Source organism: Maniola jurtina, chromosome 2 (genome assembly GCF_905333055.1).
Source record: "Maniola jurtina chromosome 2, ilManJurt1.1, whole genome shotgun sequence".
Classification (NCBI taxonomy): Eukaryota; Metazoa; Arthropoda; class Insecta; order Lepidoptera; family Nymphalidae; genus Maniola; species Maniola jurtina.
The window spans coordinates 8,920,480-8,948,259 of record NC_060030.1 but is presented as its reverse complement, the minus strand read 5'-3'; the positions used below and the strand labels follow the sequence as shown (position 1 = coordinate 8,948,259).

General features: G+C 36.3%; 2 protein-coding genes across 4 annotated transcripts; one reads left to right on the top strand and one right to left on the bottom strand.

The window, feature by feature from the left end:
• Positions 1-467: 467 nt before the first annotated feature.
• LOC123878008 (serine/threonine-protein kinase greatwall) lies at positions 468-27,513 on the bottom strand. Of its 3 annotated transcripts, XR_006798723.1 has the most exons (14): positions 27,053-27,513; positions 26,723-26,971; positions 25,488-25,716; positions 24,518-24,688; positions 23,597-23,691; positions 23,104-23,312; positions 22,524-22,739; positions 21,886-22,096; positions 21,230-21,384; positions 20,663-20,787; positions 19,979-20,191; positions 19,274-19,385; positions 13,304-13,308; positions 468-480 (listed from the first exon to the last, which is right to left on the bottom strand). XR_006798723.1 is itself a non-coding variant. In XM_045925021.1 (12 exons), the coding sequence occupies exons 1-12, from the start codon at positions 27,146-27,148 to the stop codon at positions 19,339-19,341; spliced, it is 2,016 nt and encodes a 671-aa protein (XP_045780977.1). In that variant the 5' UTR covers positions 27,149-27,513; the 3' UTR covers positions 18,641-19,338. The 3 variants fall into 3 exon arrangements, 2 of the variants coding, with proteins under 2 accessions (XP_045780977.1, XP_045780991.1); XM_045925021.1 differs by lacking the exons at positions 468-480; positions 13,304-13,308 and having other exon boundaries at positions 18,641-19,385; XM_045925035.1 differs by lacking the exons at positions 468-480; positions 13,304-13,308 and having other exon boundaries at positions 18,641-19,385; positions 24,551-24,688.
• On the top strand, positions 894-18,314 carry LOC123878020 (transmembrane protease serine 9-like). Its single transcript, XM_045925047.1, has 12 exons — positions 894-1,122; positions 6,877-6,953; positions 10,218-10,394; positions 12,034-12,140; positions 12,646-12,797; positions 13,594-13,682; positions 14,439-14,528; positions 15,166-15,338; positions 15,713-15,848; positions 16,161-16,299; positions 16,745-16,890; positions 17,700-18,314. Exons 1-12 carry the CDS (start codon positions 981-983, stop codon positions 17,853-17,855), a joined length of 1,584 nt encoding a protein of 527 aa, XP_045781003.1. The 5' UTR covers positions 894-980; the 3' UTR covers positions 17,856-18,314.
• Positions 27,514-27,780: the final 267 nt, after the last annotated feature.

Sequence of the window (27,780 nt, the reverse complement as noted above, 5' to 3'; positions counted from 1 at the left end):
TAGTTCTTATTCTAAATCTGTTTTTTCTCAGGTTTAAAGCTTATATATAGATTGTATTGAACAGATTGAATTGAAAAGTAGGAAGCTTTCCTTACTTTATTAAACAAGTGTAAATTAAAAATTTATAACCCCCGACAAGTGAAGGTTACAGTAACTAGAAAAGAGCTGATAACTTTCATACGGTTGAACCGATTTTCTTGGATTATAGCTAAGAACACTCTCGATCAAGCCACCTTTCAAACAAAAAAAAAACTAAATTAAAATCGGTTCATTAGTTTAGGACCTACGATGCCATAGACAGATACACGGATACACACGACAAACTTATAACACCCCTCTTTTTGGGTCGTTTGGGTTTTTACTGGAAACGTTACTTTATTTTATCTATGTACTTATATATTTCTATATTCATATTATAAAGAGGAAATAGTTTATTTGTAATCCATAGACTCTGAAACTACTGAACCGATTTTAATAATACTTTTACAATTACTAAGCTGCTTTACTTTATACTAGGCGTATCAAATTTCGCCCATGTGAAGCCAGGCGGTTCAACTAGTAATGTATATAATCTTCAGACCCTCATTTTATAATCCTGAGTTTAAATATCAATAATACAAATATCTCGAACCGAATGATAAAATGTCGGTTCAACGATCTCCTAAAATTTAACGCAAACATAATATTCGACGCGCATGCACTAATTTGCATAAGTCGAAGATTTAGATAGGTACTAAACCGCAGTACATCATCTTTTAAAAGCTCTTTGTAGAGGCAAATTCAAAACAAAAGAAGAAAAAGCTCTGTTACTTATCGAACCTAATGTAGAGCGACTTCGTAAAAATATTATAAAGGCGCGAAGTCAAGTGGACGCAGCATTTTGCAAAGTGACTCCTTGCGGATCGCACCGCGAATCGCACTTATTTACGCGTTGAACCTTTTTCAACACCATCGTGAATGCATTACTTTTTTAATTTAAAATGTCGTTAAGATTTCAATGTTTAATTTTCCTTCTGAGTTTAATAGCTACCGTAACTAGGAGTGACTCTATCGACAATGATCAAAATGGATTTTCAGCAAAAAATGGTGCTTTTTACACGGAAGATGCAGTAATTCTTAATGGTGAGGCTACCTTCTTTATTACTACAAGAGTAACTGCTGAGTTTCTTGCCAGCTCTTCTCAGTAGAACCTGCTTTCCAAACCAGTGGTGGAGTTCTGTATATTATGTAGCCTAAGAGACACTAGAGTTGTCCTACAGAAAATAAATAAATTTTGAATACTTATTAAGAGGGTACCTACTACTACTTAGGTTAGAATTTTATTTTGACAAGATATTTTCAGCATATACATATTTTAATTTATCGATGTAAACAAATTTTATTTAGTAAATCTATTGATCAACCCAAAAATAGACATATTAAGCAGAAAAGCCAATATTTATAGTAGTAATATTAGTATCATAACTTTCTTATAATTTTGGAATGTTAATATTGAAGAGAAAAGTGAAGAGGCATCATGTATTCTATAGCGAGGTCTCAAAACAATATACGACATACATTATGAGGTTTTGAGGCTAGAGAAAGTAAAAATTTGCACTCACTAAATATGTCCGGCAGAGACAGTGCGCGGATAAGGATAAAGATAAATATTAGACCGATTTATCCACATTCTCAGGCAAACTAAATTTACGCTAGTTAATACATATATTTCGAGAACACATTCGCCATTTTTGCTCTATCGCACTTCTGTCACATCAAAAGTAAAGCCGGGTGATTCAGAACACTCGATTCGGTAAGTTATTTATCGTACGATAAGATATATTTTTCATTGAAAATACATCTTATCGAACGATAATTTACCGAATCGAGTGTTCTGAATCGCTCGGCAGGTTATCCTTAAAATAAGGACTAAAATCGTCTAAGTTTGTCATAACAGTTGATATATAGAGCAAGACTTTTCTCAAAAACGCACTATATCTAAATACAAATTTAATTTAGACCATGGAGTATAGATTTCCTCAAATAAATTGAAATATAAACAGAGAAGATTGCATTTAATTTTCATAAGTAGGGTTTCATTATTTCTTAATCTTTTATACTAACTTATTTTTAACCCCCGACCCAAAAAGAAGGGTGTTATAAGTTTAACTTGTGTATCTGTGTCTGTGGCATCGTAGCTCCTAAACTAATGAACCGATTTTAATTTAGTTTTTCGTTTGAAAGGTGACTTGATCGAGAGTGTTCTTAGCTATAATCCAAGAAAATCGGTTTTCAGCCGTTTGAAAGTTATCAGCTCTTTTCTAGTTACTGTAACCTTTATACTTGTCGGGGGTGTTATAAACATTTAATTTACACTTGTCTTCTTTGTATTTAATTTATAATATCAATACTTAATATTTATTAGATATCATAAATTATAAAATATATCTACTTAATCTACTATTTATATTTTTCTATAATATACAAAATATTACCTCCTCACAAAGGCTGACTAGAGTTTATTTACAAGTCAGTACTAGCTTATACCAAGCAACTTGTAGGTACATGAATAAATTATGATATCAAATGTCAATTAGGGCATATTCTTTTATCTCTCAGCTCATTTTCTTTGCTTACAACATCATAAGACCGTACTCAACCGCAACCCAGTCATCGACAAAAAAAGTAATTTCAAACGTTAATTCGCGAAATACGTGGGTCATTATTCGGAAGATGTCGCGATATCAATTCAATGCAAATCCTTACTCGCCCACACTCACTGAGATCACATCAATCACTCATTGTCCATAACCCGTTGCTCGCTTGGTACGTCGTTTTTTTGCGGCTTACGATCATGGCGTTAATTGGATCTATCAAAGTACATTGCTACGCCATTGACATTTTCTATCACTGGTCCGCCGAACCCGGAATCCCGACATTATCACACTGTAAATGCTAAGCCAAAGATAATGTTGCTAGAGATTGTCAAATGCATCACAGTGGTATTTATTTTTAAAATGTAACATGAAAGGCCAATTGAAGCAGCTACCGTAGTGCGCTATGACTGCATTAACATAACTGGCTACTTGAAGTAAAAATTTCATGCACGATTAAAGTCTTAAAAGCGACAAATTTTTATTTTTTTTAATTTTTTTAAAAGAATATTACCTATTTTAATCATAACTAACATTCCCCTTTCCCTACAACTAAGCGTAAAGCTTGTGCTAGGAGTGGGTATGACAATAGTGCAACGGGTGGGGTTTGAACCGCCGACCTTTCGGAATTCAGTCCACTTCTATAACCGTTGAGCTATTGAGGCTTAATTGAGACACTATAAGCTAAGTATTCAAGCAAAAACTAGCTGTTTTCAATATGTAATAAAAAAAAGTACATCAAGTGTACCTACTTGTCGTACTGTTATTTAAATAGTTACTGTATCGAGCAATAATTTAAGCTGGTACATATTCATTAATGTCGTAGAAAATCCAGCTTAATCACTGGGATGTTTTGGTTCAAAGTATTCTTATTATAGGCCGACTGACATCTTCAAGGGCGGTTATTTACACGGAGGGTTTTCTTTGAGTAACATTCTTGTATTTACCTGTATAGTGCAGATAGAATAATTATTAGTTCCTTAACCCAGCTGCATGTCTCTGCAGCAATATTATAATCTCACTCTACGTGAATACCATAAATAAGTATATCTACGTAATTAAACGCTTTGAATTCTTAGACACTTCTGATAGATTTTTTATGTCCGTAGTCAAACACATGAAAAAAGTCTTGACTCACCTACTGATTAAGTCATTTTAACGTCCAGCCCAAACTCTTGGACCTAGAAAGCTGAAATTTTGCACAGATGTCTCCATTATAACTCAAACAAACAAGGAACGATGACGAAATTTCTACGGAATTATGAATAAAGCTTATTTACATTTTTAATATTACTGATTATATCTATGAAATATCCGAAACTAACAACCCGGTTCTGAAAATTCTTCTACTGCTGGACACCTACATTGCCCGAGTGTATATACTTATAGGCTATAAATAAAATTATATGGATGCAGTCTCTGGAAAAAGCTTGTAAATTAGGATTTTTATTTATAATATTAGTATGGATTGTGCGCTTTTTAGTTTTTTTATAGATAAGCAATGGCTGATACTGGAAATACGACTGATAATAACTTACATACTTAAATAGTTAGAAATAAATAAAAAACAAAATATTTAAAATACAGAAACAACACTGAGTCAAAACAATTGATTTTAATTCTTTTTTAAAGTGCAAGGAGTGTGTCACAAGGTACGAGTATAATACTTTTGCTCAAAACAGTGGGAACTTAAAATTCCCTTCTGTATTCGTTACGTTATTATCCATTATTGTATTCTACTTTTTTTGTTGTTAAATAAAACAGCGTAACATGTGAGCATTAACTGTAATTTAGCCACAATATAAATAATTTTAAAATAATGAATTTAATCAACATGCTAATATTATAAACAAACAAGGTAAAATTAAATAAAAAATTATAAAACCCCCGAAACATTTTTATTAGAATTTGGCTGGACACTGATTTGTATTGGTCGGATAGTAATAATAATCGGCCCAATAAGAAAACTAGAAAAGAGCTTATAACTTTCAAACGGCTGAACTGATTTTCTTGGATTATAGCTAAGAACACTCTCGATTAAGCCACCTTTCAAACAAAAAAATAACTAAATTAAAATTAGTCCATTTGTTTAGGAGCTACGATGCCACAGACACACACGTCAAACTTATAACTCTTTTTGGGTCGGGAGTTAATTAAAACAGTCTTGAATTTCCTAAGTGTAGTTGTTTAGACTTCAACGCGTTCAAGGCTCGACTCATCACCAAAAAATTAAGAAAATTGTTAAAACCATTTTATTATTTTTTCTTTTGTAAATAAAACTGGCTCTGATGATAAACATAAACACTGAATATGGCCATCGATAAAATTTTAAGGAGGATTTTTATTTTATAATTTAATCTTCAGCTCATTTTAATGTTGGGTAAGTAAGTATCGTGAGCAAAAATATATTATAAGCGTTGTTAATTTATTATTCTGCGAACGTCCAAAAAGCATTGATCGAACACACCCAACGTGCAAACATGTTATTTTGTATCGATTCATAACGGTGTTCGATTAGTACCCACGTATTGGAATTTGATTTTATTTTAATGGCCCTGCTCTTATAAGGCATGCATAATGAACATGAAACTTTAAAAAAAAACATATTATGTATCCCTTCCTATTATTTACTTGTTACTCTGGTTTGCATGTTTAACGCAAATACGAGAGCGAATCAAGAGATTTTGCAGTGCATTTATTTTACGGCCTATCAACCTTTGGCTTCTTATCCTGGCTAAATTTGAAAATATCCATCCATATCCATACTAATATTATAAATGCGAAACTGTGTCTGTCTGTCTGTCTGCTACCTTTTCACGGCCTAACAGTTTAACCGATTCTGAGGTTTGGTACAAGGTCAGCTTATATTCCGGACATAGGCTATTTTTTATCCCGGAAAATCAAAGAGTTCTCACGGGATCTTTATAAACCTAAATCCACGCGGACGAAGTAGCGGGCATCCTCTAGTACATAATATTTTTAGACGCGTTAAAATTAGAACAAATGCATTGCCAAGTATCTGTTCACACGTCAACGCTTTTTTATCGCGCACTGTTGTATTTCAGCGCAACGCCGGGTTTTAACTCAACGCTTTTTTAACGCTCGTGTGAATTAGGGCTAATACTTTTTATGGGACAAAACTTCTTCATCAGCAAATTGTTATTGTTTAAGGATATCCTTGCCATTATTGTATCTTTATATCAAAACAAAATCATTTTATGATTGGAGCACACACACAGAGGCACGATCAATGTATGCAAATTGCCTCCGGTGTACAATTTGATCCAAACCGTGATGTAAAATTATATGAAGCGATCGTAGGCGGGAACCAGAATTTCTTCCATTTGCAATTAAGTTTAATTTATTATTACTGTTATGCATACTCTTTATTTAATTTGATGTTCAGATGGTTATACATAAAATCTTATGGCCAGTTAACTAGTCACTATCTTTACGTTTTTCTCTCTGAGTAGTAACCGAGAGACATACCGAGTCTAGTCAACAAAGAATGATTATTAAGTATTATTATTGAGTGCATAGGGCAGTTTTGTTTGAGGGATGTGTTTGGTTTAGGTTATTAGGATAAATATAGGTAAGCAAAGTTGTCATCTCTAGGAAGTGAAGGAAGAGAACCGCAGAGGGCTCCCACAAGGCTATATAGAAGGAAAAGTGAATTATGTAATATTTTAATGTTATCAAAAATATGAAATGACTTCTAAAGTGTGAAGTCTTTATGGTCTATGACTCAATGCCAAACTTCTTATTAGGTGCTATCATTTGATTAATTTTCATCATTGATACCATTGAATGTAGGATATCGTTACCTACGACACACCTAGCGCACTTCCAGCGCCAAACTACTGAAATCCTATGAGGTATATAACTATAGGGGTAATATATGTGAAACTGCCTGATTTAATCAAGCATATTGTAATAATTTTTTATGTAGACATTTGACTTTGTATCTTCTATTCATCTATCTCTTTTCCACGGCAATGCCTCTACCTATTCAAGCCTCCAACACATCTCCAAGACATCACTAAAATCACATAAGAAAAGCTAAATGCATTGAGGAATGTATGTATGTATATAATGTATATATAATATAACAGGCGATATTATTTCTGTTTCACATGCCAGACAAGACCTGTTGGAACTAAGCGGTGTCGTTGCTTTGGTTTTCCATCGATATAATTCATAAAGGTATAATAACATTTTTATTAAAATCGAAACCTTATTTCAGTCCCTGTGCAACGAGTGAAGCGTGAATCAAATACCACACGAGATGGAAAACAGCTATTGTTATTACGCCCCAGACAAGTAAGTTTTATTTTTGTCCTCGAAGGCAATAACATTTTTTATAGCGACCGTCTATATTTCAAGAGTAATTATTCTCCGCTAATCGAATTTAGTGATCAATATAACGAAGTAATCGATGCCTGTAGCTTCGTCCTTTTTTATTCAATTACAAGTTAGCCTTTGACTGCGATCTCATGTGATAAGTGATTGTTTATCACTTTTGCAGCCTAAGATACCTAGGAGTGTTAACTTGATAGGATATATGGCTGTTTCATCAAATCTATGTACACCTCGTATCGCTTTCCATACGGTAGAGGTATCTTATCGGAAAGATAATTGCTTGACAGCTAGACTTTGCCGGTAGTGTTACTACCATAGACCTATGATTTTTCGCTTCGCTCAAAGACTGACAAAGTGAGGGAGCGAGAGTAGTTAGATAAGACACACTGCCGCGAGCGAAAGCGAGATAGCGAAACAAGATGCCGATAAGTCATTGTTTACGTGAGTATCGGTCCTTATGAGTTCGGCCTGTTCCAAGTCGAGGTGATTTTTTGCATTTACAAAATAATTTTATCTATGTCCTGCCACCATGGTGTCTTGTTCAGTGAGCGAATGTGACGTTACAAGACGTTATAATCCGCGTAAATACACGTTTCACAGGTAATTACTGATTATTTATACTAATTGTTTATAATCATTATTTCGTCATTTGTTGTTTGAAAATTAGGCAAAATAACTATTGGAAGCTTAGATGATAGGTTTCCCTTAAGACTTATCATCAAATTACATTGCTAAATGAAGAATTTTTGGATATTTTGTGTAAAATTTAAAAACGTTTGGTTACGATAGGGATTGACAAAGTGATGACGTCACAAGTATCGATAGTCGATAATCGTGTCTGCCGGTAGGTTTGATGTGATAGGCTTAAGCTGTCTGTCTGTCTGTCTGTCAAGAAACCTATAGGGTACTTCCCGTTGACCTATAATCATGAAAGGCAGGCAGGTAGATCTTATAGCACAAATACTGGAATAAATCTGAAAACTGTGAATTTGTGTTTACACCATTTAAAAAAAAATTAAAATATGTTTCAATTTTCAAAGTAAGATAACTATACCGAGTGGGGCATCATATTATGAAAGGGCTTTACCTGTATATTCTAAAACAGATTTTTATTTATTTTTATGCATAATAGTTTTTGATTTATCCTCGTGCAAAATGTTTAAAAAAATACCCGAGTACGGAACCCTCAGTGCGCGAGTCTGACTCACACTTGGCCGGTTTTCCTTTTTATTTGGTGTGACTTAGATTTCATATACAGGGTTATGGGTAATCCGTACATTACTGTATTTAAGTGCTTATCGGGGAGGTCATTAGCTATGAATTGAGCGCCATATATGTATATTATTTATTTTTATTGACTTGTCACTTAGACATTATACCAGTGTTATTGTATTTAATCAAATTATATTGACTTGCACCCTTTAAAAAAATAGAGGTGGAAAACTAACAAATTCCGGTAATTTTTATGAAAATCCCAAAACACGCAGAAACATCCATACTTACGCATTTTTATTCTTGACAACGTGATATACATATAGATTATTATAAATTGCTTATTTGTAGTAGCTGCACCAAGTCATTTCATTAATAAATAATAATTTGTTACCCAGCTTTAGCTTTGTTGCTATTTGTGTATTTGAAATGTACTTATTTGATTTTTTAAGATTATAAGATACTGTTTACTTCACGTCGTTAAACTAACTCATTAGTGTCCTATGATTTCGCCAGTAAGACTATCGATAATACAATGCTACAGTCAAGACAACTCTATTTCACACACACACATTTACGTTTCATTTTTTGTAACACCGGTAATCTGTCATTGTTGATCTAGTACATACTAAAATGGTTACTACACTACCGGCAATTGACAATTCGGCTCCATGGCCGAATTGCCATTTGAGTTCATGTCGGGGCTGCTCCAAGCGTAGTGGTTGTCGAAGGCTTGAAGCTCGGCTTATCGCTCTAATCGACTGATCAGCTGGAAGAGCTGGTTTTATACTGAACCGATTTTGATAATATACCTATCTTACGAGTAGATTTTAAACTTTTTATCTTTACCTTATGATATGAAATGTATGATTTTATACCATTATATGGAGGTACTTATTATACCTATCAATGTGTGAGATAAAAAAAGAAGCAAGTGTGACTACCTACCAGACAAATGTTTTTCAACAAACATAGTAGGTACAGTCTTTATTTGGTATTTAATATAATTGGTAGGTAGTCAACTAGATTATAAAGACATTCAAAGGTTTGCATTGTAATAAATATCGTCCATAAAATGTCAAGTTATTCTAGCAGGATTATACCAAAGTAATATATTGTATCAACTAGCTGATGCCCGCAGCTTCGCCCGCGTGGATTGGCCAGATCCCCTGCAGCATCAGGATTGAGGAGTTGGAATCCAATTTTTTTATGAAACAATGTCACAAAGTTCCTCTATCGATTAAAAAAAAAATTACGCAAATCGGTTCAGAAATCTCGGAGATTTCGGTGTACATAGGTAGAAAAACACAACTCCCTTTTCGAAAGTCGGTTAAAAAAGTAGCCTATTTTACGCCCTGGTCAATCCTCTACTTGTCTGTGAAAATCCCGTCAAAATCGGTTCAGCCGTTCCAAAGATTAGCCTTTTCAAACAGACAGACAGACAGACAGACAGACAGACAGACAGACAGACAGACAGACAGACAGACAGACAAAAATTTTAAAAACGTGTGATTCAGTGTTGGTATCGTTCAAATAACCATATGAGCTTAATATGAGTTAGTTATTTCGAAATTACAGACAGACACTCCAATTTTATTTATTAGTATAGATAACAAATAGGGTTATAAATATATAGAACAGACAGACACTTTCGCAATTATAATATTAGTAAGTACATGGATTAGTGACCTCCCACGATTTTGCTTGGCGAAAATATAAATCTTCTTTATTCTCTGTCGCGAGGGAAATTCGAAAAACCCAGCCTTATTCCTTGTCTACATTGTAAAGGGAACCTCTGTGCGAAATTTCAGCTTCCTAGATACAAAGGGTTGGGCTGGGCGTTGGTCAGTTAGATAGTGAGTCAGGACTTTTCTTTTTATGTGTTGATGATAGAAAACAATTTCTGTATCCGAACCGATCGGAGTCCTGTGCGTGCTATGTCACAGCATAACACGGTACTTTAGTGCTACTTGGTCACCGCTTATAAAAATCGTAATAATAACGTTGCTTCAGGCTAATGACGAGGGTGCGTTTGGTGTGGATTGCCAAACAACGCTCGGTAAGAAGGGGACATGTAAGAACTTTCGCGACTGCTACCCGCTTTTCAAAGTGGTAAATCTCTCTGGTTACGACGGATGGGTCATGGGCCACTACGATACGTGTAGTTATATAAACAACGAGAATACGGAGGTACGTATAAATAAATAATTATAATTAAGGTGTGTCATATTTTTACTAGATGATTTTTTTTTAAATCCCGTGGAAAATCTTTGAAATTCTGGGATAAAAAGCAGCCTATAAATGCTCTTCCCGGGGATGCAAGTTACCTCTGTATCTTAAAAAGTTGAAATCTATTAAACGGATGGGCCGTGAAAAACTAGCATACAGACAGTGCTCTTTCGTTTTTCCAAAAATAGTAAGTAAGCCTAGTATGGAAGTTTGGATGACACAAGTCCGCAATATTCAAAACATAACATGAATATGTAGGTATTTACAAAGATTTATTAAATACATAAGTACTTAAATTATTACAAACCGAATCATTCTGATACAAATTCTTGGGGACTCGCGACAAAACATGAGCCGATTAATGTTTTATTTTGTTTGTAAACTTGCAACTTGTTTGCCTTGTGAGGATGCTGAACCGCCCATATCTAGGAAGTAGTAGAACCTACCTACATACCGATGAATTGATAGGGTTATCAATTATTATCATTCATTAGTTGGAGTCTAATCTAATTTCCTTCAGATCCTTTTAAATGTTATGTAAAGGTACCTATAGCTATGTCTAGGTTTATCTATAAAATCCATACTAATATAAATGCTTTCATAAACGCGAAAGTGTGTCTGGCTGTCTATCTGTTAGCTTTTTACAGCCCATATCCGTTTAACCAATTTTGACGAAATTTGGTAGGCACAGAGTTAGCTTACATCGTTTGGAAGGACAAGCTACTTTTTCACGGAAAATCAAAGAGTTCTCATGGAATTTTTTAATCCACACGAATGATGTCGCGTATTATAAAGTATAATTATTATAGTCTAACAATAACGTCATGAAAATCTATACTAATAAATAAAATTGGAGTGTCTATCTGTAATTTCGAAATAACTACCGCATTTTAAGGTCATATGGTTATTTGAACGATACTATAACTGAATCACAAGTTTTTAAAATTTTTGTCTGTCTGTCTGTCTGTCTGTTTGAAAAGGCTAATCTTGGGAACGGCTGAACCGATTTTGACGGGATTTTCACTCACAAGTAGAGAATTGACCAGGGAGTAACATAGGCTACTTTTTTAACCGACTTTCAAAAAGGGAGTTGTGTTTTTTTACCTATGTACACCGAAATCTCCGAGATTTCTGAACCGATTTGCGTCATTTCTTTTTTAATCGATAGAAGAACTTTGCGACATAGTTTCATAAAAAATTCGGAGTCCAACTCCTCAATCCTGATGCTGCAGGGGATCTAACCAATCCACGCGGGCGAAGCTGCGGGCATCAGCTAGTGTATAATAAACGTACTTAACTAATATTAGTTGACCCACCACGGCTTCGCAGAACACAGACAAATAATATAAAAGTATAGTATACAACAATACAGAATGATAAAATCACTATGAAATAAGAGGAAAAAATCTTTTTTTATTTTCATCTATAAATACTATTTGCTTTTTAACAGTTTCCAAAAACCTCATGAAAATGTTGTTGAACCTAGTTCATTACCATTATAATCTCAGCATACGACCGACAGTGAATATTTACCTATCTGTACTTCTCACGTTATTGCTAAATCCGTTTCGTTATAAGTAGGTACCTATTAATTTTGCAGGTGTTTGGAGTGTGCTGCACGCAGCCTGTAGGCACTCCACCGCAGCAGGAACCCGATGCCCAACGCTTTGGTGTGCTGCAACCATCTTTTCCGATATCATTATCCAAGTATGTCCAAGTATCGTTTAACAATTTTTTTTTTAAAATCTACCTAGAGATAAAGTACAAAAATCTACCTGGAGATGGTTGTATTAAAATCCTAGAAATCAACGAGATTTTTTTGCAGCTATCACTTTTTGTTTAAACCATAGTGGCATTCATGTGTCTATGCGCGGAATTTTTGCGAGCTATCACGAAACGGAAAACAAGATACCTAGCGCTTAATAAAGACGATCCTTTTTCAAATACCTACCTAGAATGCAAAGGTGTTAGCTAAAAGTTAGAGCGGAGGACCGGACGAGGTTTTTATTCCATGACTTTTAGCCAGCTTTCCCAATGGAGTTTGCAGACATGACAGGGATATCTATAAAGACTTTCTTTCTCCACAAGGAAAAAAGAATTTGTTCTATGTCTCTCAAACCAGCTGCTCAATATTATAGCGATTTTGGTAGCCATGTTCACATTTGAATCGGTCTAGGAAAAAACCTATTCTAAAAGTCTCATCATTGCACAGCTATCCCAGTCTGGTGCCGTCAGCCCTGTCATCGCAGTTCGCGTTCAACAACCAGCTTGGTCGTCAGATCCCCTCCGTGTGGCCGCCGGCTCTACCACCCCTGCCCACTCATCCGCCAAACCACGCCGCACCCACACATCCACCTTCATTCGGTAAGTTTGTTGTGGGCTCTTCACTGACTTGGGCGCGTTTGGAACCCTCGTAGCTTTAGTTTTAAGCTTACGTAATTAATTATCACCACTATACCATCTTTCAAATATAAAAAACGGGCAAACAAAAGGTGTACAATAGTACCTATTTTGAATAAATGATTTTGATTTTGAGTAGGTATGGACAACATAAATTTTCCGGTAGCCGGCATCATCACTTGCCAGTTATCTGTTTAGACTTTGCAGCCGTTAAAAAAGTACATTGGTTTAGATCATGAAACTTGTTTAAATCATGAAATCCTAGATTCGAGCCCCGTATCGGGTAAAAAAACGTCTAATTGGGCTAGAAACTCTCAGTAGCAGTTTGGAGTTGGAAGTTTGCGGTGTTACACCCCCGTGTCTCGGAGAGCACGGAAAGCCGACAATGGACTTGCGTCTAATATTCCACCGGTCGTGTCGGATTGCCGTCCCATCACACAGTGGTTTTCTAAGTATCTAAGCTCACACACTATAACTAGCTAGTCTCCGATAAGGTTGACTCCCATGGCCGAAATTCGGTCAAAGAATATTACAGATCACATCAAGTACCTACATTTAAGATAAGTACATAGGTACTTATCTTAAAAAAGTTGATGGTTATACTACGTGTTCGAGGTGTATGTAGGTGTTCTCACTTATGTTCGGCAATTTTGGTTGTGCAAGTGAACCGTCAAGTGAACTTCGATTAGAGGCTCAGTAGGTACCTAATTCTTTTAACTATCGATACATTCTGATAAGCTAGGTACTTTTATTTGTTTAGTTGCTGGCGTCACACAGCCACCTGCAAGCCCTGGTAGCACTCCCCCCACTACGACCTGGGGTACTAAGCCTCCTAGCACTACGAAACAGGTAAATCTTTACATTAATATTTTATCATATTAAACTACCATATCCATCCATACCTACTAATATTATAAATGCGAAAGTGTGTCTGTATGTCTGCTACGTTTTCACGGCCCAACCGCTGAACCAATTTTAATGAAAGTTGTTACAGACTTGGGATACATCCCGGGGAACGACATAGGCTACTTTTTATCCCGGAAAATCAAAGAGTTCCTACGGGATTTAAAAAAACCGAAATCCACGTGGGCCAAGCCGCGGGCATCCTCTAGTAATTACTAAATACTAGCGACTCATCACGACCTCGCATGGGCGACGATTTTTAGGCTCAATTCATAATAATCATACCAGTATCTACTTACATAAAATGTTCATAAATAACTCTTTGAAACATCTCTGTGAAAACATTTATCGCACCGGAAACCCCAGCTTCGAAAGACTTCCTATGTCCTAGGATGATGGACGATCCTCCACGACATGGATCAAACGAGTAGGTACCCACCTATATGTACCTACCTACCTACCTACCTGGGTACCTTGCTGGGTATTAATAAACACGCGCGGCAAAACCCTGCGTTCGGTGGAGATCTTTCCATAAGACCTTCGTTTCAGCCAAGATCATGACGACGAGGACCCTATGTATCAAACAAACCTTTTTAAATAAACCACTCCAAAAACCACCAAATTCACATTCGAGAATCCCGATATATATTTTAAGTGTCTAGTTTTAACTCACTTATACTTACGTGTATTTTTTGTATTTAGACTTGGTCTCCGACGAATCCTACACTGCCAACTAGACCCACTGCTCCCGTTGGTGCAGATTCTTCATGCGGCATTAAGAACGGACCACAGGTAGATCATAACTTTTCTGCTTCTCTTGCACTATGTACGTTCATATTAGATTATAAGTATCAAAAAGAAGATTAATTCAAAAACTAAAACCCCACTGCTGGTATTAAAAATACCACCACGAGTGAATCAATTAGGTAGATAAAGGGTAGATGTTTTGGAATAGCTTAAACACTATGGGTTATGACTTTCATTTGACACCAAACTCGAGACATTCTCATTGCGTATATTTGTCTGCCACGTTCGATATGTTAGATTTGTAAGAAGTCGTGACTCATGACGCCATAAAGTTAATGACACCGTGTACTGGACTTGCGGAACGCCAGACCAAACCACCATCGCCTAGCAGGTACCGACTTACCGAAAAGTAATGAGTAGCTTCTTTACGAAAATATTATTGATGTTACCAACAACGCACAATGTCATAGCAGTCCAAAATCAAAACCATAGTAGTTAGGTAGCTGTATATGAAGTCAGAATTCGCGGACTCGTAATTTCAGTCTGTTATACAAAATCTTTGGTATTTCCTATTTATACGTAGACTACGTAGATAAAATCATTGATGTTTCTCCTATTTATTCATACCCATTTCATATTTCTTTTTTCTAACTTTTATAATATTTATTTTGTATCTTTCCAGACATATGGCAGCACATACGAGTCACAGGACGAGGAGCGTATAGTGGGTGGGACCAATGCAGAGCCCAACGAATTTCCCTGGATCGTGGCGTTGTTCAACGGCGGCCGCCAGTTCTGTGGCGGGTCGCTCATCGACAACAGCCATGTGCTGTCTGCTGCTCATTGTGTCGCACAGTAAGTACCTTGTATATTATGAGGACTGAGGAGAATATAATTGGCGAGCATGAGCCGTGCTGAGTTTATAACCCTGGATAGGATGTTGTTCAACAAAGTTTTGTGGCGGGTCCAGCCAGTCTATTGCGCTTTTAGTTTAGTAAATTGACTTTAGGATCCACGTTATAACGCTTAGTTTACCGAATGCCATTGTCAACTCCTCGCGTTGTTGAACGATTAATAATAATAATTAATAATTACCGACTCGAGCTGCCCGAAGGTATTGCCGATTTAGGAAGGATAGCTTTCCCGGAAAGAAGAATAGAGAAAGTTTAGAAAACTTTATATGCAAATATAGTTGAATATGACATTATCAACGAATTTATTGTTTTCAGTATGACATCTTGGGATGTAGCTCGTCTCACGGCAAGGCTGGGCGACCACAACATCCGCATAAGCACGGAAACACAGCATATGGAAAGGAAGATCAAGAGAGTGGTCAGGCATCGTGGATTTGACATGCGCACTCTTGTAAGTTTCATCGTCATTATCTTCAACACATCGCCGGTTCACTATTGAGTACAGGTGTCCTCTCAGAATGAGAAGAAGGGTTTGGCCATAGTCTAGCACGCTGCTCAAAAGCGGGTTGGTAAACTTCACACACCTTTGTGAACATTATGGAGAACTCTCAGGCATACAGTAAGTTAACGATACTCGGAATCTGTCAACTTTATCGAGATGTGTATGATGTAAACTTGTACTAAGGGATTGGACCTGTATTGCGGATTCTGTTGATATAAAGTTTAAATAGAGTAGGTATCTCACGTTGAAATTTATTTTCAGTACAACGACGTATCAATCCTAACACTGGATCAACCTGTGACATATACGAAGAACATTCGTCCCATCTGTCTGCCCGGCGGCGGAAGAGCCTATTCGGGTCTCACAGCGACTGTTATTGGATGGGGAAGTTTACGGGAGAGTATGTTTTTTTTAAATCTTTTACAAGTTCACCCCCGTCTGTGATCTAATTAAGTGGTAGGTGACGATGCAGTGTTTCAATGGAAGCGAGCTATTGTAGAAGTGAAAGCCAGTTCTTATTACATCGATTCCCTTTAATCGGTTTCTGCGCGGCATTAAACTGGAACACTAATGGTCCAAACGTATTTGCGCAGCGCAGCTTAAGTGCATTGGTACCTTAAAGCGGTAGGATGGTAACCAGCCATGGCCAAAGCATCTCAACTGCCACTAGACCAGATCAGTCAATTTTGTAATTCCTAAATTCCAAACGAGAAAATAAGTATAAGAAGAGAACCAAAGTTACCGTAGCTCTTGAGGCTTGAGCCTGTCCTTAGTAGTAACTATAATATTTTAGTATTAAAAAGTCAATGGATGATGGTGATGATGATAGTTCCTGTTACTTCAAGGTGGCCCTCAGCCGTCGGTGCTGCAGAAGGTGTCGATTCCGATCTGGACCAACAGCGAGTGTCGGCTGAAGTACGGCGCGGCGGCGCCGGGCGGCATCGTCGACCACATGCTCTGCGCGGGCCGAGCTAGCATGGACTCTTGCAGTGTAAGTGCAATTTTCAGTAAGCCCCACTATCCTCGTTGCGAATCTCCATGAAGATAGTGGGAATAGTTTCCACTCTCCCCTTTGGAACCTTAGGCCAACAATGCCAAGCTAATCAATGTTTGTCTACCAATGTGAAGTGTGTTAATAAATATGGATGGAACCGAAATATGTAGCTGCTAAGAATTAAAATTGTTATTAACAAACCAATAAACACTTTCTTCAATCATGTTGCAAAGGACGAATAGATTACTTTTTTGCACGGGTATAGTTAAAGACTTGGAAAGCGACATATTATAAGGCTACTTTTTATACCGGAAAATTAAAAGAGTTCCCACGGTATTAAAAATAAATTAAACCCACTCGGACGAAGTCGCAAGCAACAGCAAGTTGTTATGGTCCCGTACCCGAAGGGTACCAACGGGACCCTATTACTAAGTCTCCGCTGTCCGTCTGTCTGTCAGCGGGCTGTACCTATCTCATGAACCATAATAGGTACCTAGAGTTGAAATTTTCACAGTATTTCTACTGCCGCTATGACAAATAATAAAAATTTCAAACTTTACAAACATTAAAAAGTACCTACATAATCTTGTACGATGGTATGGAAACCTTGCTGTGCGAGTCCAACTCGGACTTGACAGATTTCTTATTTATAGGTACCAGTAATAAGAATGTAAATGGCTCCTACAAACTGATCAAAATTCTATGAGAACCAACTGTTTATGTTTTCAAAAGGCATGAAAGACAAGCGGCATTCAGCTTTCTACTGGGGTCATTAGTTTTTTAATAAATGTGTCTCTGTTCTTTAGGGTGACAGCGGCGGTCCACTCATGGTCAACGAAGGCGGTCGCTGGACTCAAGTGGGCATAGTGTCCTGGGGCATCGGTTGTGGAAAGGGGCAGTACCCGGGAGTCTACACGCGCGTCACTGCATTCCTGCCCTGGATACAGAAGAACTCTAAATAGAATAGCTTTCGGAAATCATGTTATTAAGTCGGAAGGGAGCTTTTCACTTAATACTTATAGGGTTACATTAAATGGGATTGGTCAAATAAGTAGTGGGGGTTTTTCAATGTAAGGTGCATTCAGAGTTCAGACCACACTCCATGGTTACTTTTTGTGGAGTAATAGCACAAGATATACCTAACTTTTAAACTCTAGGAACTTTTTGTATTTGGTTCTTAGCATTGATATAGAATTAGTAGGCTACAAAAAATAATTGCAGTGTGGATACACTGGAGATCGTCTTTAGACGCTATCATTGTATCACATTGGCGTCACAAACATCTCTTGTTGCGGCCGCTATAATGAAAAGGCTATTTTCAGTTGCTATGTAAACTTATTCGTACACTATAGAAAGTATCCTAAAAATAAAAATCAAACTAGTAATTTGTTATTGGCTAACTTCGATAACATATCGAGATGACATCATAACCATCAAGTCACTGTATGGTAGAGTTAATTGGTCTTCAACCAAAATAGCGTTTTACGACTGAAATTAATAATAATAATCAATCTTATCTGTAATCTGTCGATAAGTTACCCTCCCGACTTTTAGTATTTAACAGAAACGTTCAAGGATTCCGTTTCTATGTAAAAAAAAATGTTCTTTGTAAATCAATTATTTTGAGAAAGACAACTCTAATTCTTGTGTTTCTTAATTAATTGATAGCCTTTTAACAATTCTATTACGATTTTGATGCCATAAAATTGTGCCAATATAGGAATAAGTACTGTGAATAAATAAACGAATACCTTGACATGTTGTTTATTTTTTAATTAAATGTGCAGATATATAATATAATGATAATACATAACTAAGCTCATTCACACTTGGGTAGGACACAACGAAATATAAAGGAAAACAATAAGTCACCTCAACACATACAAAATACAACTAATCGTATAATTAATCTATAGTACTTAATACTATAAACGCGATCCATTTGCACAGCCCATCCGTTTAACAGGACCCGAGTTTTTTTTAATAATTTTAGACAACTTCAAACATTGTTGTAGTGAGTGAAAGCAAATTTTCCTCCGGTTAGTACTGCATTATTGTAAGTAATGCTCAAAATCGAATTCCAATTAGTTACATTACAATATGTAAATGCTTCTAAGTTAGTTCGCGCGTTAATTTTTTAAAGTGAACTAAATTTTATCTTTAATATTATGTACTGTACAGATTTAAAGTAAGCTAAATTTTATATCTAATATTATGTAATGTATATATTCGCGTGGACTCTGTCGTAATAATGTGATTAAAGCCAAACAATGTGAAAATTGATAATAATAATTAATTCATAATTCATAAACTTTATGGTACACCACAAAAACAGTACCCACTTTTAAAATAAAGAATATAAATTCGTATTATTTGGTACTATTACGATCATATCGCACAAATTAAAATTAGCTAATGAATAAAATTGTACCGCCCGATGTAACTTCACATGTCAAAGTTTGATACATGGAGATGCTGCAGGATATTCCGTGCTGTAAAAAATACATATTTAAAATTTCGTACCAGATTTTTTCGCTAAGCTTTCGCGTAGGGTTCCGTACCTCAAGAGGAAAAACGGAACCTTTATACTTATAGGATCACTTTGTTGTCTGTCTGTCGTGTCTGTCAAGAAAACCTATAGAGTACTTCACACAGACAGAGAATCATGAAATTTGGCAGGTAGGTAGGTCTTATAGCATAAAAAATTCGAAAACCGTGAATTTGTGGATACATCACAAAAAAAAATTAAACGTGTTCATGAACAAATAATAGATAGTATTTTCAATTTTCAAAGTAAAATAACTATAACAAGTGAGGTATCATATGGAAGGGATTTACCTGTACATTATAAAAAGCCAATGCCAATAAGTTCTCGCAATAAGTTTCGATAGTAAAGTCTAAAGTTATAATTACCTTGAAAGTATCAAGTATCGTAGATGTTGTCTAGGGTTGGTACGAAGGGCGGTTCAGCTTGGAGTTGGATCTGCCAGTCCATGTGTCAAAACGCTGGCGCAGCTTTGTGACTACAGTGGCACCAGGCCAGTTTTTGCAATAAGTTTCGGTCGTAAAAGTTAAAGTTACCTACCTTGAAAGTATCCAGTATCATAGATGTCGTCTAGGGTTGGCACGAAAGGTGGTTCAGCTTGGAGTTGATTCTGCCAGTCTACATGCCGGAACACTGGCATGGCCTTGACGGCCGCGGCGCCGGGCCGGTTGGCGGGCTCCATCGTCAGCAGCGCTTCGATAGCACTCACCGCTTCTACTGACAGCGCCTCGTCCTCTTCAGGCCATTCTATATCTAAAACAAAATCATAGGAAATTAAGCTTTAAGGGTGTTATTTAAAGCTTTTTAGTAGTTTAATTTGTTCAATATGTTCCCATTCTATCGGAATTGGTAGCAAATTTTTTGGCTGCTTTCAACTGTATGATCGAATCGAAATTAAAATAAGCTTGAACTTTAAAAGTTGTTTACGTACTTTTAACTTCACATCCAACAGTTAAGCGACGTTAAATAACCTGTCGCCCACTCCTACAGAAAAACAACGGGCTCTGCTCAGCTAATAAAGTGGCGCGTTTGTCCGTTTACTTTTGCCATTTAGTCTGTTTAGAAGTTACAATTCAAAAAGATTTATGCAGGATTTAAAAAACCTAAATCCAAGATGAAGTCGCGGGCAAAAGCCACTATATAAGACGCATGTCAAAAACATGTTGCAAAAACATGCATGTTAGTATGTCAAAAACTAAGGTTAAAGGGTTATGCAATGCTTACTTCTAGACAGTATGTTCTTGAAGACAGCTTGCACCGATTCATCATTGAAAGGAGGCACTCCCGTCATAAACTCGTACAGACATACGCCCAGCGCCCACCAGTCCACGGCTGGGCCGTGACTTTGTCTGAAAATATACATGCTATTAAATGAAAAGGCGAAAGTGCAGTAATCGTGACCTAACTTGTGACCACTGCAGTAGGAATAAATTTGTATAATACAGTGAGAGAGGTTGGCGCGACATGCGTCCTCAAGTGAAAGTCAATTTATGTTTTATTTGTTATAAGTAATATTAGTAATAACTAACATATTTACTATTATTATAAGTATAGATTAGTAATAATAAATGAAAGATAAGATTATATAAAATATCTCATTAATTTAATATTTACACGAGTAAAACCTAGCAATCTTTAATGTGTTTTATAGTGAGCAATATAAACGAACCCTTACATTTCAGGGAATGACAAATCAAAGTCATAGACATAGGCGTCCTTTTCACTTTGGTAATTGTGCGAGAGCGCCTTATATTAGCTTGACTCAGTGAACAAGGTCAATTTCACACTTACTGCAATAATAGTTCTGGAGCAAGATAGTCGGGCGTGCCGAGGATAGGTTGGTCGGACATTTGGTTCCCGCGCCGCACGCTCTTCGGCGTCCGATACGGTGTCTGTGCGGCTGCGAGCGGTGTTTTGCATTCTGTCGGGGATTTACTGCCTTCGTCCTATAAAGAAATTAATTTTAGGCATAACCAGATTCACAATTTATTTATTTTAGGTACGACAACAGCTAGTATCTTTTATGCTGCGTCTAGGACTACCACCTGCACCGTCTCGGTAAGAATATTCTAACAGAGGAGCCGGTAAGAAACTCAGTAGTTAGTTCTTTTGAAATCATAAAAGTTATATCAATGTAACAATAGGGATGATGACTACTAGTTATCAAACGTCAAAACGCTCGCTTAGTAAGGGAGCTTGTATGAAATTCACAGAAGTGACGTCATAGACATTTGACATAAGTTGACGTACTTTTTTAGTTTAATCGATAATTTAAAATGGTTAGCAAACTTAAAACTAACAGCGGACGTAGATCTTACGAATTTTGGAAGACCCTCTATTTAATAATTCCTAAGAAATAATTTATTTTTGACATAGGCATCATCCCAATTTACTAGGTACACCTCCCGAATTTTGATATTAATAAGCTGTTCTTATCAGAATTTTACCTTACTCAACCTCCTTGTAGGAAAAATCTCTAAACTCGTAGATATGTGCTTCCCAAAAGTAGCTGACTTGTCTTTGCTACTCAAAACCGTATCGTCGAGAGGTAAATTGAATCTCGTCGCTTTCTTCTTTGTGTCTGGCGACTTATTTGACACTGGCGTAGAGAATATAACACCGACATTAAAATGATGACTATCGTTCTGTGATGCCCATCTAAAACCAACAAATTCTATTTGGAAACCCTATCCAAGGCTCGTAAAACGCATTCTAAGTCAACAAATCATTATTCACTAGTAGTACCATAAAAGGTATTACAACTACTCGTTTCTTGCAGAATACAGAAACTCATAGGAACTTCTTGGAGTCGGGCAAAATCTGAAGTAAACGAGCGAGAATGAATGAACAAGAAATTTTAACCATGATTTCAAAGCCTTTTTTATATAAAAACAAATTAAGTATTTGTTTTTATATAAAAAAGGGCTTAAAGCAGTATCACAAAATACGCAATCATTTCACTGGGTTTGTTTAGTGAAATGAACAAATTGAGTTGTAATTTTAACATCTAATCAAATTGAGTTGTAATTTGATCAAATCCCGGGTTTCATCATTTCCCTGAGGGAATATATGAATGAAAACATACCTTTTCTTTAATACTCCTTTAAGGGGATTTTTACGTCTGTCGGGAGTGGGATGTATGGCCATCCTTTTGGGCGTGTTTTGACTGACTTCCAATTCTAAAGCCATGATTTCTTGAGTAAGGCCACTGTGGTTTTCTTTAGACTCCATAAGACTCGTTACTCCTGTTGGCGTGTCGCCATCACAGTCTAGTATTCTCTTTCTCTTCTTGGCACGGAAACTAGTGACATTATAAAATATTTTGAGAGTTCATATCTATTCCATACAAATGCTTTATGCTAATAGGAATCATCCTATTATATAATTATATAATCCTATTATATAATCATCCTATTATATAATATAAATATGAAAAATTAATAAAAAATACGAATTTCACGATTTTTAGAAATTCCACGCCTAAGATAGTACATCGGGGAAGCAAGTTTGGTTGAAAGGCGTTTCATAGATACAAATCCATGAAAATTTTGTACTTAGACTTTTGGTAAAAACTAATTTTTTCACAGATTTTTAAAAATTCCACTTGAGCAGATTAAAGACATAAATGAACACACTGAAACAGTGCAAAAATCATTATTTCATACCTAGGTATCCTTTTCAAAGACTGCCCTCTACACAGTGGGGAAGTGGACTGGTCATGTTGCGACTCAGTGAATACATTGGACTCCACAGATGAGCTGTAAGTGCTGCTGATGTCAGTTGATTTGTTGCTGCTCTTCGTATTATTGGTGCTGTTTTTAGAACTCTCGCAAGTGTGGTACGAGCTTAATGATCCGGATCCTGAACCTTGACTCTAAGAATGAAATAAATAAGTCATTTACACTTGTACAGAAAAACAATTACTATTGAAATATCAGTAAGTATGTTTTTTTTGAAGCTGTTTTAAAAAAAATAATCATTTCATTGTTTCAATAAAGTTATACCTATCCTAAATTAGGTTAAGCCTGTGTGCCCATCAGTGGCCAGTGCTCTCCTCTTACAGACTTGAATAATAAAATCAATAAAGGAAATACATAAATGAATACAATACAACATTGATTTTAAGATGTATGATGAATATTGTTATTAAATACTTGCAGACAGTTCACCCAAAATTATGCTCTCCGCGCTCAAAAAAGGATGTATCCCTGACAGTTGAGAGTAATCTAACAGAGGGGAGTCGCTTTTTTTAGCTGAAACAAAATAGAAATTTAGAGTCAGGAAACCTTTATAAAATACCTATATTTTTAGTGGCAACGACAATATGACATTAATTATACAGTTTGACATTATGATTATTTATTATACATAAACAAAATAAAGACTGGTCATTTGCAAGTCCAAATCATAACTTATTATGCACCAAGAATAATTCAGTGAAAAGAATTATTCTTCTTCTAGTGACAACATCTCCTACTGGAGGTTGGCAATCATTAAGGCTAACTGAATTCTGTTCACTACTGTCCTAAACAGTGACTTTGTACTCATGTTGAACCACTGGTGAAGGTTCTTAAGCCAAGATGTTTGTCTACAGCCATACATTTGCATTTTATTTTGCCCACTATTACAGCTCATATTCTTAGTTGCGCATTATATGGCCCCGATATTGTTAACTATCTTATATGAGCGAATGTGTGGACTACCCACATTCGAAACCCCTATTTTACGCCCTTAGGCGTGAAATTTCACAAAATTCCTACCTTAGCGGTTGTCTATGTTATAAATAGCCAATCCCTCCAGCAGTTTGAGCTGTGCATTGATATTTAGATTGAATTTTTTAAGAGCAGAGTTTCTTGTTTTCTTTCCATTATGAAGGGTGTTCTGAACCAGTTGCTTCACATGATGATTCAATACCACTTCGAAAGTTTTTTTGAGTAAAAAAATTTCTATCTATATTAAAAGAGGTTTGTTTTTATGGAACCCTCGGTGCGCGAGTCTGACTTGCACTTGGCCAGTTTTATTTTTCGAGTCATAATGTCTTATTGGCGTTATCACCCTGATTTTATAATAATTCCATACAAGTATCAATAAGTTGATCAAGGAGATTCTCACAAGTATCGGCGACCGAGTGCCGCGCGCCGTCTTTGCCTCCAGAGCCAAACGATAGATGTGACGTCAACGACAACAACTGTCCTGGTGTTCGCATAGTAAGACTTGGCGTGCAGTTGACAAAATCTGATATTTCTAAATCTGCAAAGTATCATTCAAGAAGATTAATATTAACTCTCTCTCATTAACACTCTCGAGCTGTATTCCTCATTGCTGAGAGTCGTGCAATGGCGTGCACAGGATCTATAGCCAGGGTAGGCATAAGTTAGTTAGTTGCCTATTAACTAGCAGTCATGATAAAAAATGATCATTGAACTATTTAAATCAGGGTAAGCAGCGCTTTCATGACTCTATAACCTGCATGCCGCTGGGGTCGTGGCCTCTCCCATAAATCACGTAATGGTAGGAGTTCTCTTAGAATAATAATGATCCAGACCATTTTAGGTCTCTGTAAAAAGTAGTACACTATAAAAATACCAGTATAAGGTCAGCAGCACATTTTCATAATTTGTTTATCAGAAAGTATTTGTTGCATTCACACTAGGAACATAAGAAGAGTATGTCTGATCTGATACAATTCTGACAGCATATCTTAAGGGTCTAGTGTGTATGAGCAGAATGGCTTCTGGTGTGTACCTATTAGGTTTTTTCTGACAAGCAATTTTTAATAATCTAGGGCCTAGTATTGCAACTGGCAACATGTTAGGCGCTAGAATGGCAATTTCTAATAGAATAGGGAAGGGCATTATTGGTAGACTCTACATTAGATGGACTGACTATATTGAATGAGGGTGGGATCCACTGGACAGAATCAGCAAAGTATTGAGCAGTGTGGAAATCCTTTACCTTAACTTGAGATTACATACATGTTAGGATATAAAGTTACTAAACGGAACCTTAATCGAAAACTTCTGATCTAAAATTGCAAATGACCACAAACCTCTATGTACTTCAATTCTAGATAAGCCAAAATCAGTTAGTTTAACATGGCCAGTTTTTGATATCAACATATTATCCGGCTTCAGGTCTCTGTGGATAATGTTATGTTTGTGCAAATAGTCCAGAGCTAAAGTTACTTCCGCTGCATAAAACACAGCCATAGGCTCTTCCATAAATCCATAAGTCCCTAACAATGATTTCAAATCACCACCAACCATGAATTCCATAACCTGCAATGTTAAAAACATGGTCAAATAAATAAATATACTATACAACCTGGTCAAGAAAGTAAATAACTATAGCATGCGAAAGTTTGAAATGGCAATCAGGGATCACACCGCACACCCGCAAGGGCAAGCGCAGGTGGGGGGGCGCACCGCACACCTGTAGGAGCATCGCCCACTTCATACCCCAATTGCCATCTCAACTCGTCACAGACTATAGATGATGCCCACGACTTCATCCACGTGGATTTAGGCTTATTAAAAATCACATGTGAACTCTTTAATTTTCTAAGACAAATGTTAAATTATGTTTCTAAATGCAAGCCATCTTTGTGCAGATTCTTTTTAAGAATTGATTTAATGGATGGGCCTTGAAAAGCTAGCAGACAGAAAGTAGCCTATGTCTGTCCCTAGTATTTATCAATATGCCGCATTGAAATGGCATAAGCCATTAGTTAGCCAACTCCCTTAGTGATATGGCTAACTAACAAGAAATGTTAAAATAACTATGGCCGGGCACAAGAATATTTATATTTTAATCTAATTTAACATTTAGACTTTGATACTCAAATTTTATACAGAACCAAATTCAATTTAATCTAAATATATACCTCATCAAAATCAGTTAAATGGATGGACTGTGAAAAGCTATCTAAAAAGGGTCTCAAATTTTAAAGGTCTGTACCTATCTACACTTAAATTTTAAGAGTTCTTTATCATATTTTATAACTAGTTTAGTTTAAATATACTTGTTTTGTTTTTTGTTTTTTTTTACTATCATAGCGATTTGGCATTGTCCATATATAATGCATTGATGTCACACAATTCAGCATTTTGCATAAATGGCACAATGCATATTTGCCATTCTGCGTGCGTTTTATGTCTTGGAATTTTGTGGTTTTGGCATGCCAACTTTAATTATTAATTTCATACAACTACTTAAACTTTTACTAGGTATCGCTAAATTAACACCAAAATATTGTTATACTGTATTTATCTATAACATACCTACCAAATAGACCGATGATGCTGACTGCAATGAGTAAAACAAATGAACACAAAAGGGACTTCTTGATAATGCCAGTGCATTTCTCTCTGTAACAACTTGTGCAACCATGTTTTTATTTATCATGTCAGACTTCTTCATCACTTTAATTGCATACATCTGGTCTTTATTATTCTTCTTATGGGCAAGAAAAACTTTTCCGAAAGCACCCCGACTAATGGGTTTAACAATGGTGAAATCATTAATGTCTGGGGCCTGAAATTAAGACAAATAGTTTATTTTTGACAAAACATTGTTAAACAGAATTTTACTACATTCTTGGCTTAAATGCTTTACCTTGTTTGAGATTGAATCTTGACAATTAGCATTTATCTTTTGTAAAATTGTGTGGCTAGATATTTTATCATCTAGAACTGAATCATTTGAAGCCATGATGAAGTATTCGAAGACTTCTTTTACGTGGTAATTTTAACTTAGGATGCTTTAGGTATGTCTCTTGTCTCTACTTTAATATTGACTCCAAATAAATAATATTTATTTGAATCACAAAATATAAACACGGAAACTTGACCGAAACACTATTCCTTGGCCTTAGCTTATCAGCACTTTACCGAGCTGTGATCATCTTGATAGGTACTTGTTAATGTATACAGAATACAGATATTATTTAAAGCATTAGGTACATAAATAAATGTTGAATTAATCCCCCTCGTAAGATAATAATTAAAAACAAAATTTAAATTTTAAACAGTTGCACCAAATCATACAGCACCAACCAAAAAAAAAGGACCATAGAGTAAAACACAGACCAGTAATCCGGAGTATAGTTGCAGAGTTGCCAGATGATGTGCGGCCCAGTGCGGCCAATCCTATCCCCCCGTCCACACTATGCCCGTGTGGAGAAGTAGTGTGGCCGCGTTTCTCACGTGTTCCTCGTTCACGCCCATCGCTACCTATTTTGTCGGTAAGTATGCAATAGCGCGCACGCTGCTACAGTTTCGAGTTTCGACGCGTGTTGCAAAGGCAAGTGACCTAGTGCGGCGGGCGGCGTCGCGATTAATTGG

Excerpts from the sequence above, each read along its gene's own strand:
- LOC123878020 (XM_045925047.1), top strand. The coding sequence starts at position 981 with ATGTCGTTAAGATTTCAATGTTTAATTTTCCTTCTGAGTTTAATAGCT. Across the intron at positions 12,141-12,645 it reads TTTCCGATATCATTATCCAA|CTATCCCAGTCTGGTGCCGT; the intron begins GTATGTCCAAGT and ends ATCATTGCACAG. Across the intron at positions 15,849-16,160 it reads GATTTGACATGCGCACTCTT|TACAACGACGTATCAATCCT; the intron begins GTAAGTTTCATC and ends ATTTATTTTCAG.
- LOC123878008 (XM_045925021.1), bottom strand. The coding sequence starts at position 27,148 with ATGGCTTCAAATGATTCAGTTCTAGATGATAAAATATCTAGCCACACA. Across the intron at positions 24,689-25,487 it reads TAGAATTGAAGTACATAGAG|ATTTAGAAATATCAGATTTT; the intron begins GTTTGTGGTCAT and ends GATACTTTGCAG. Across the intron at positions 23,692-24,517 it reads TGATCAACTTATTGATACTT|CTAAAAAAAGCGACTCCCCT; the intron begins GTATGGAATTAT and ends ATTTTGTTTCAG.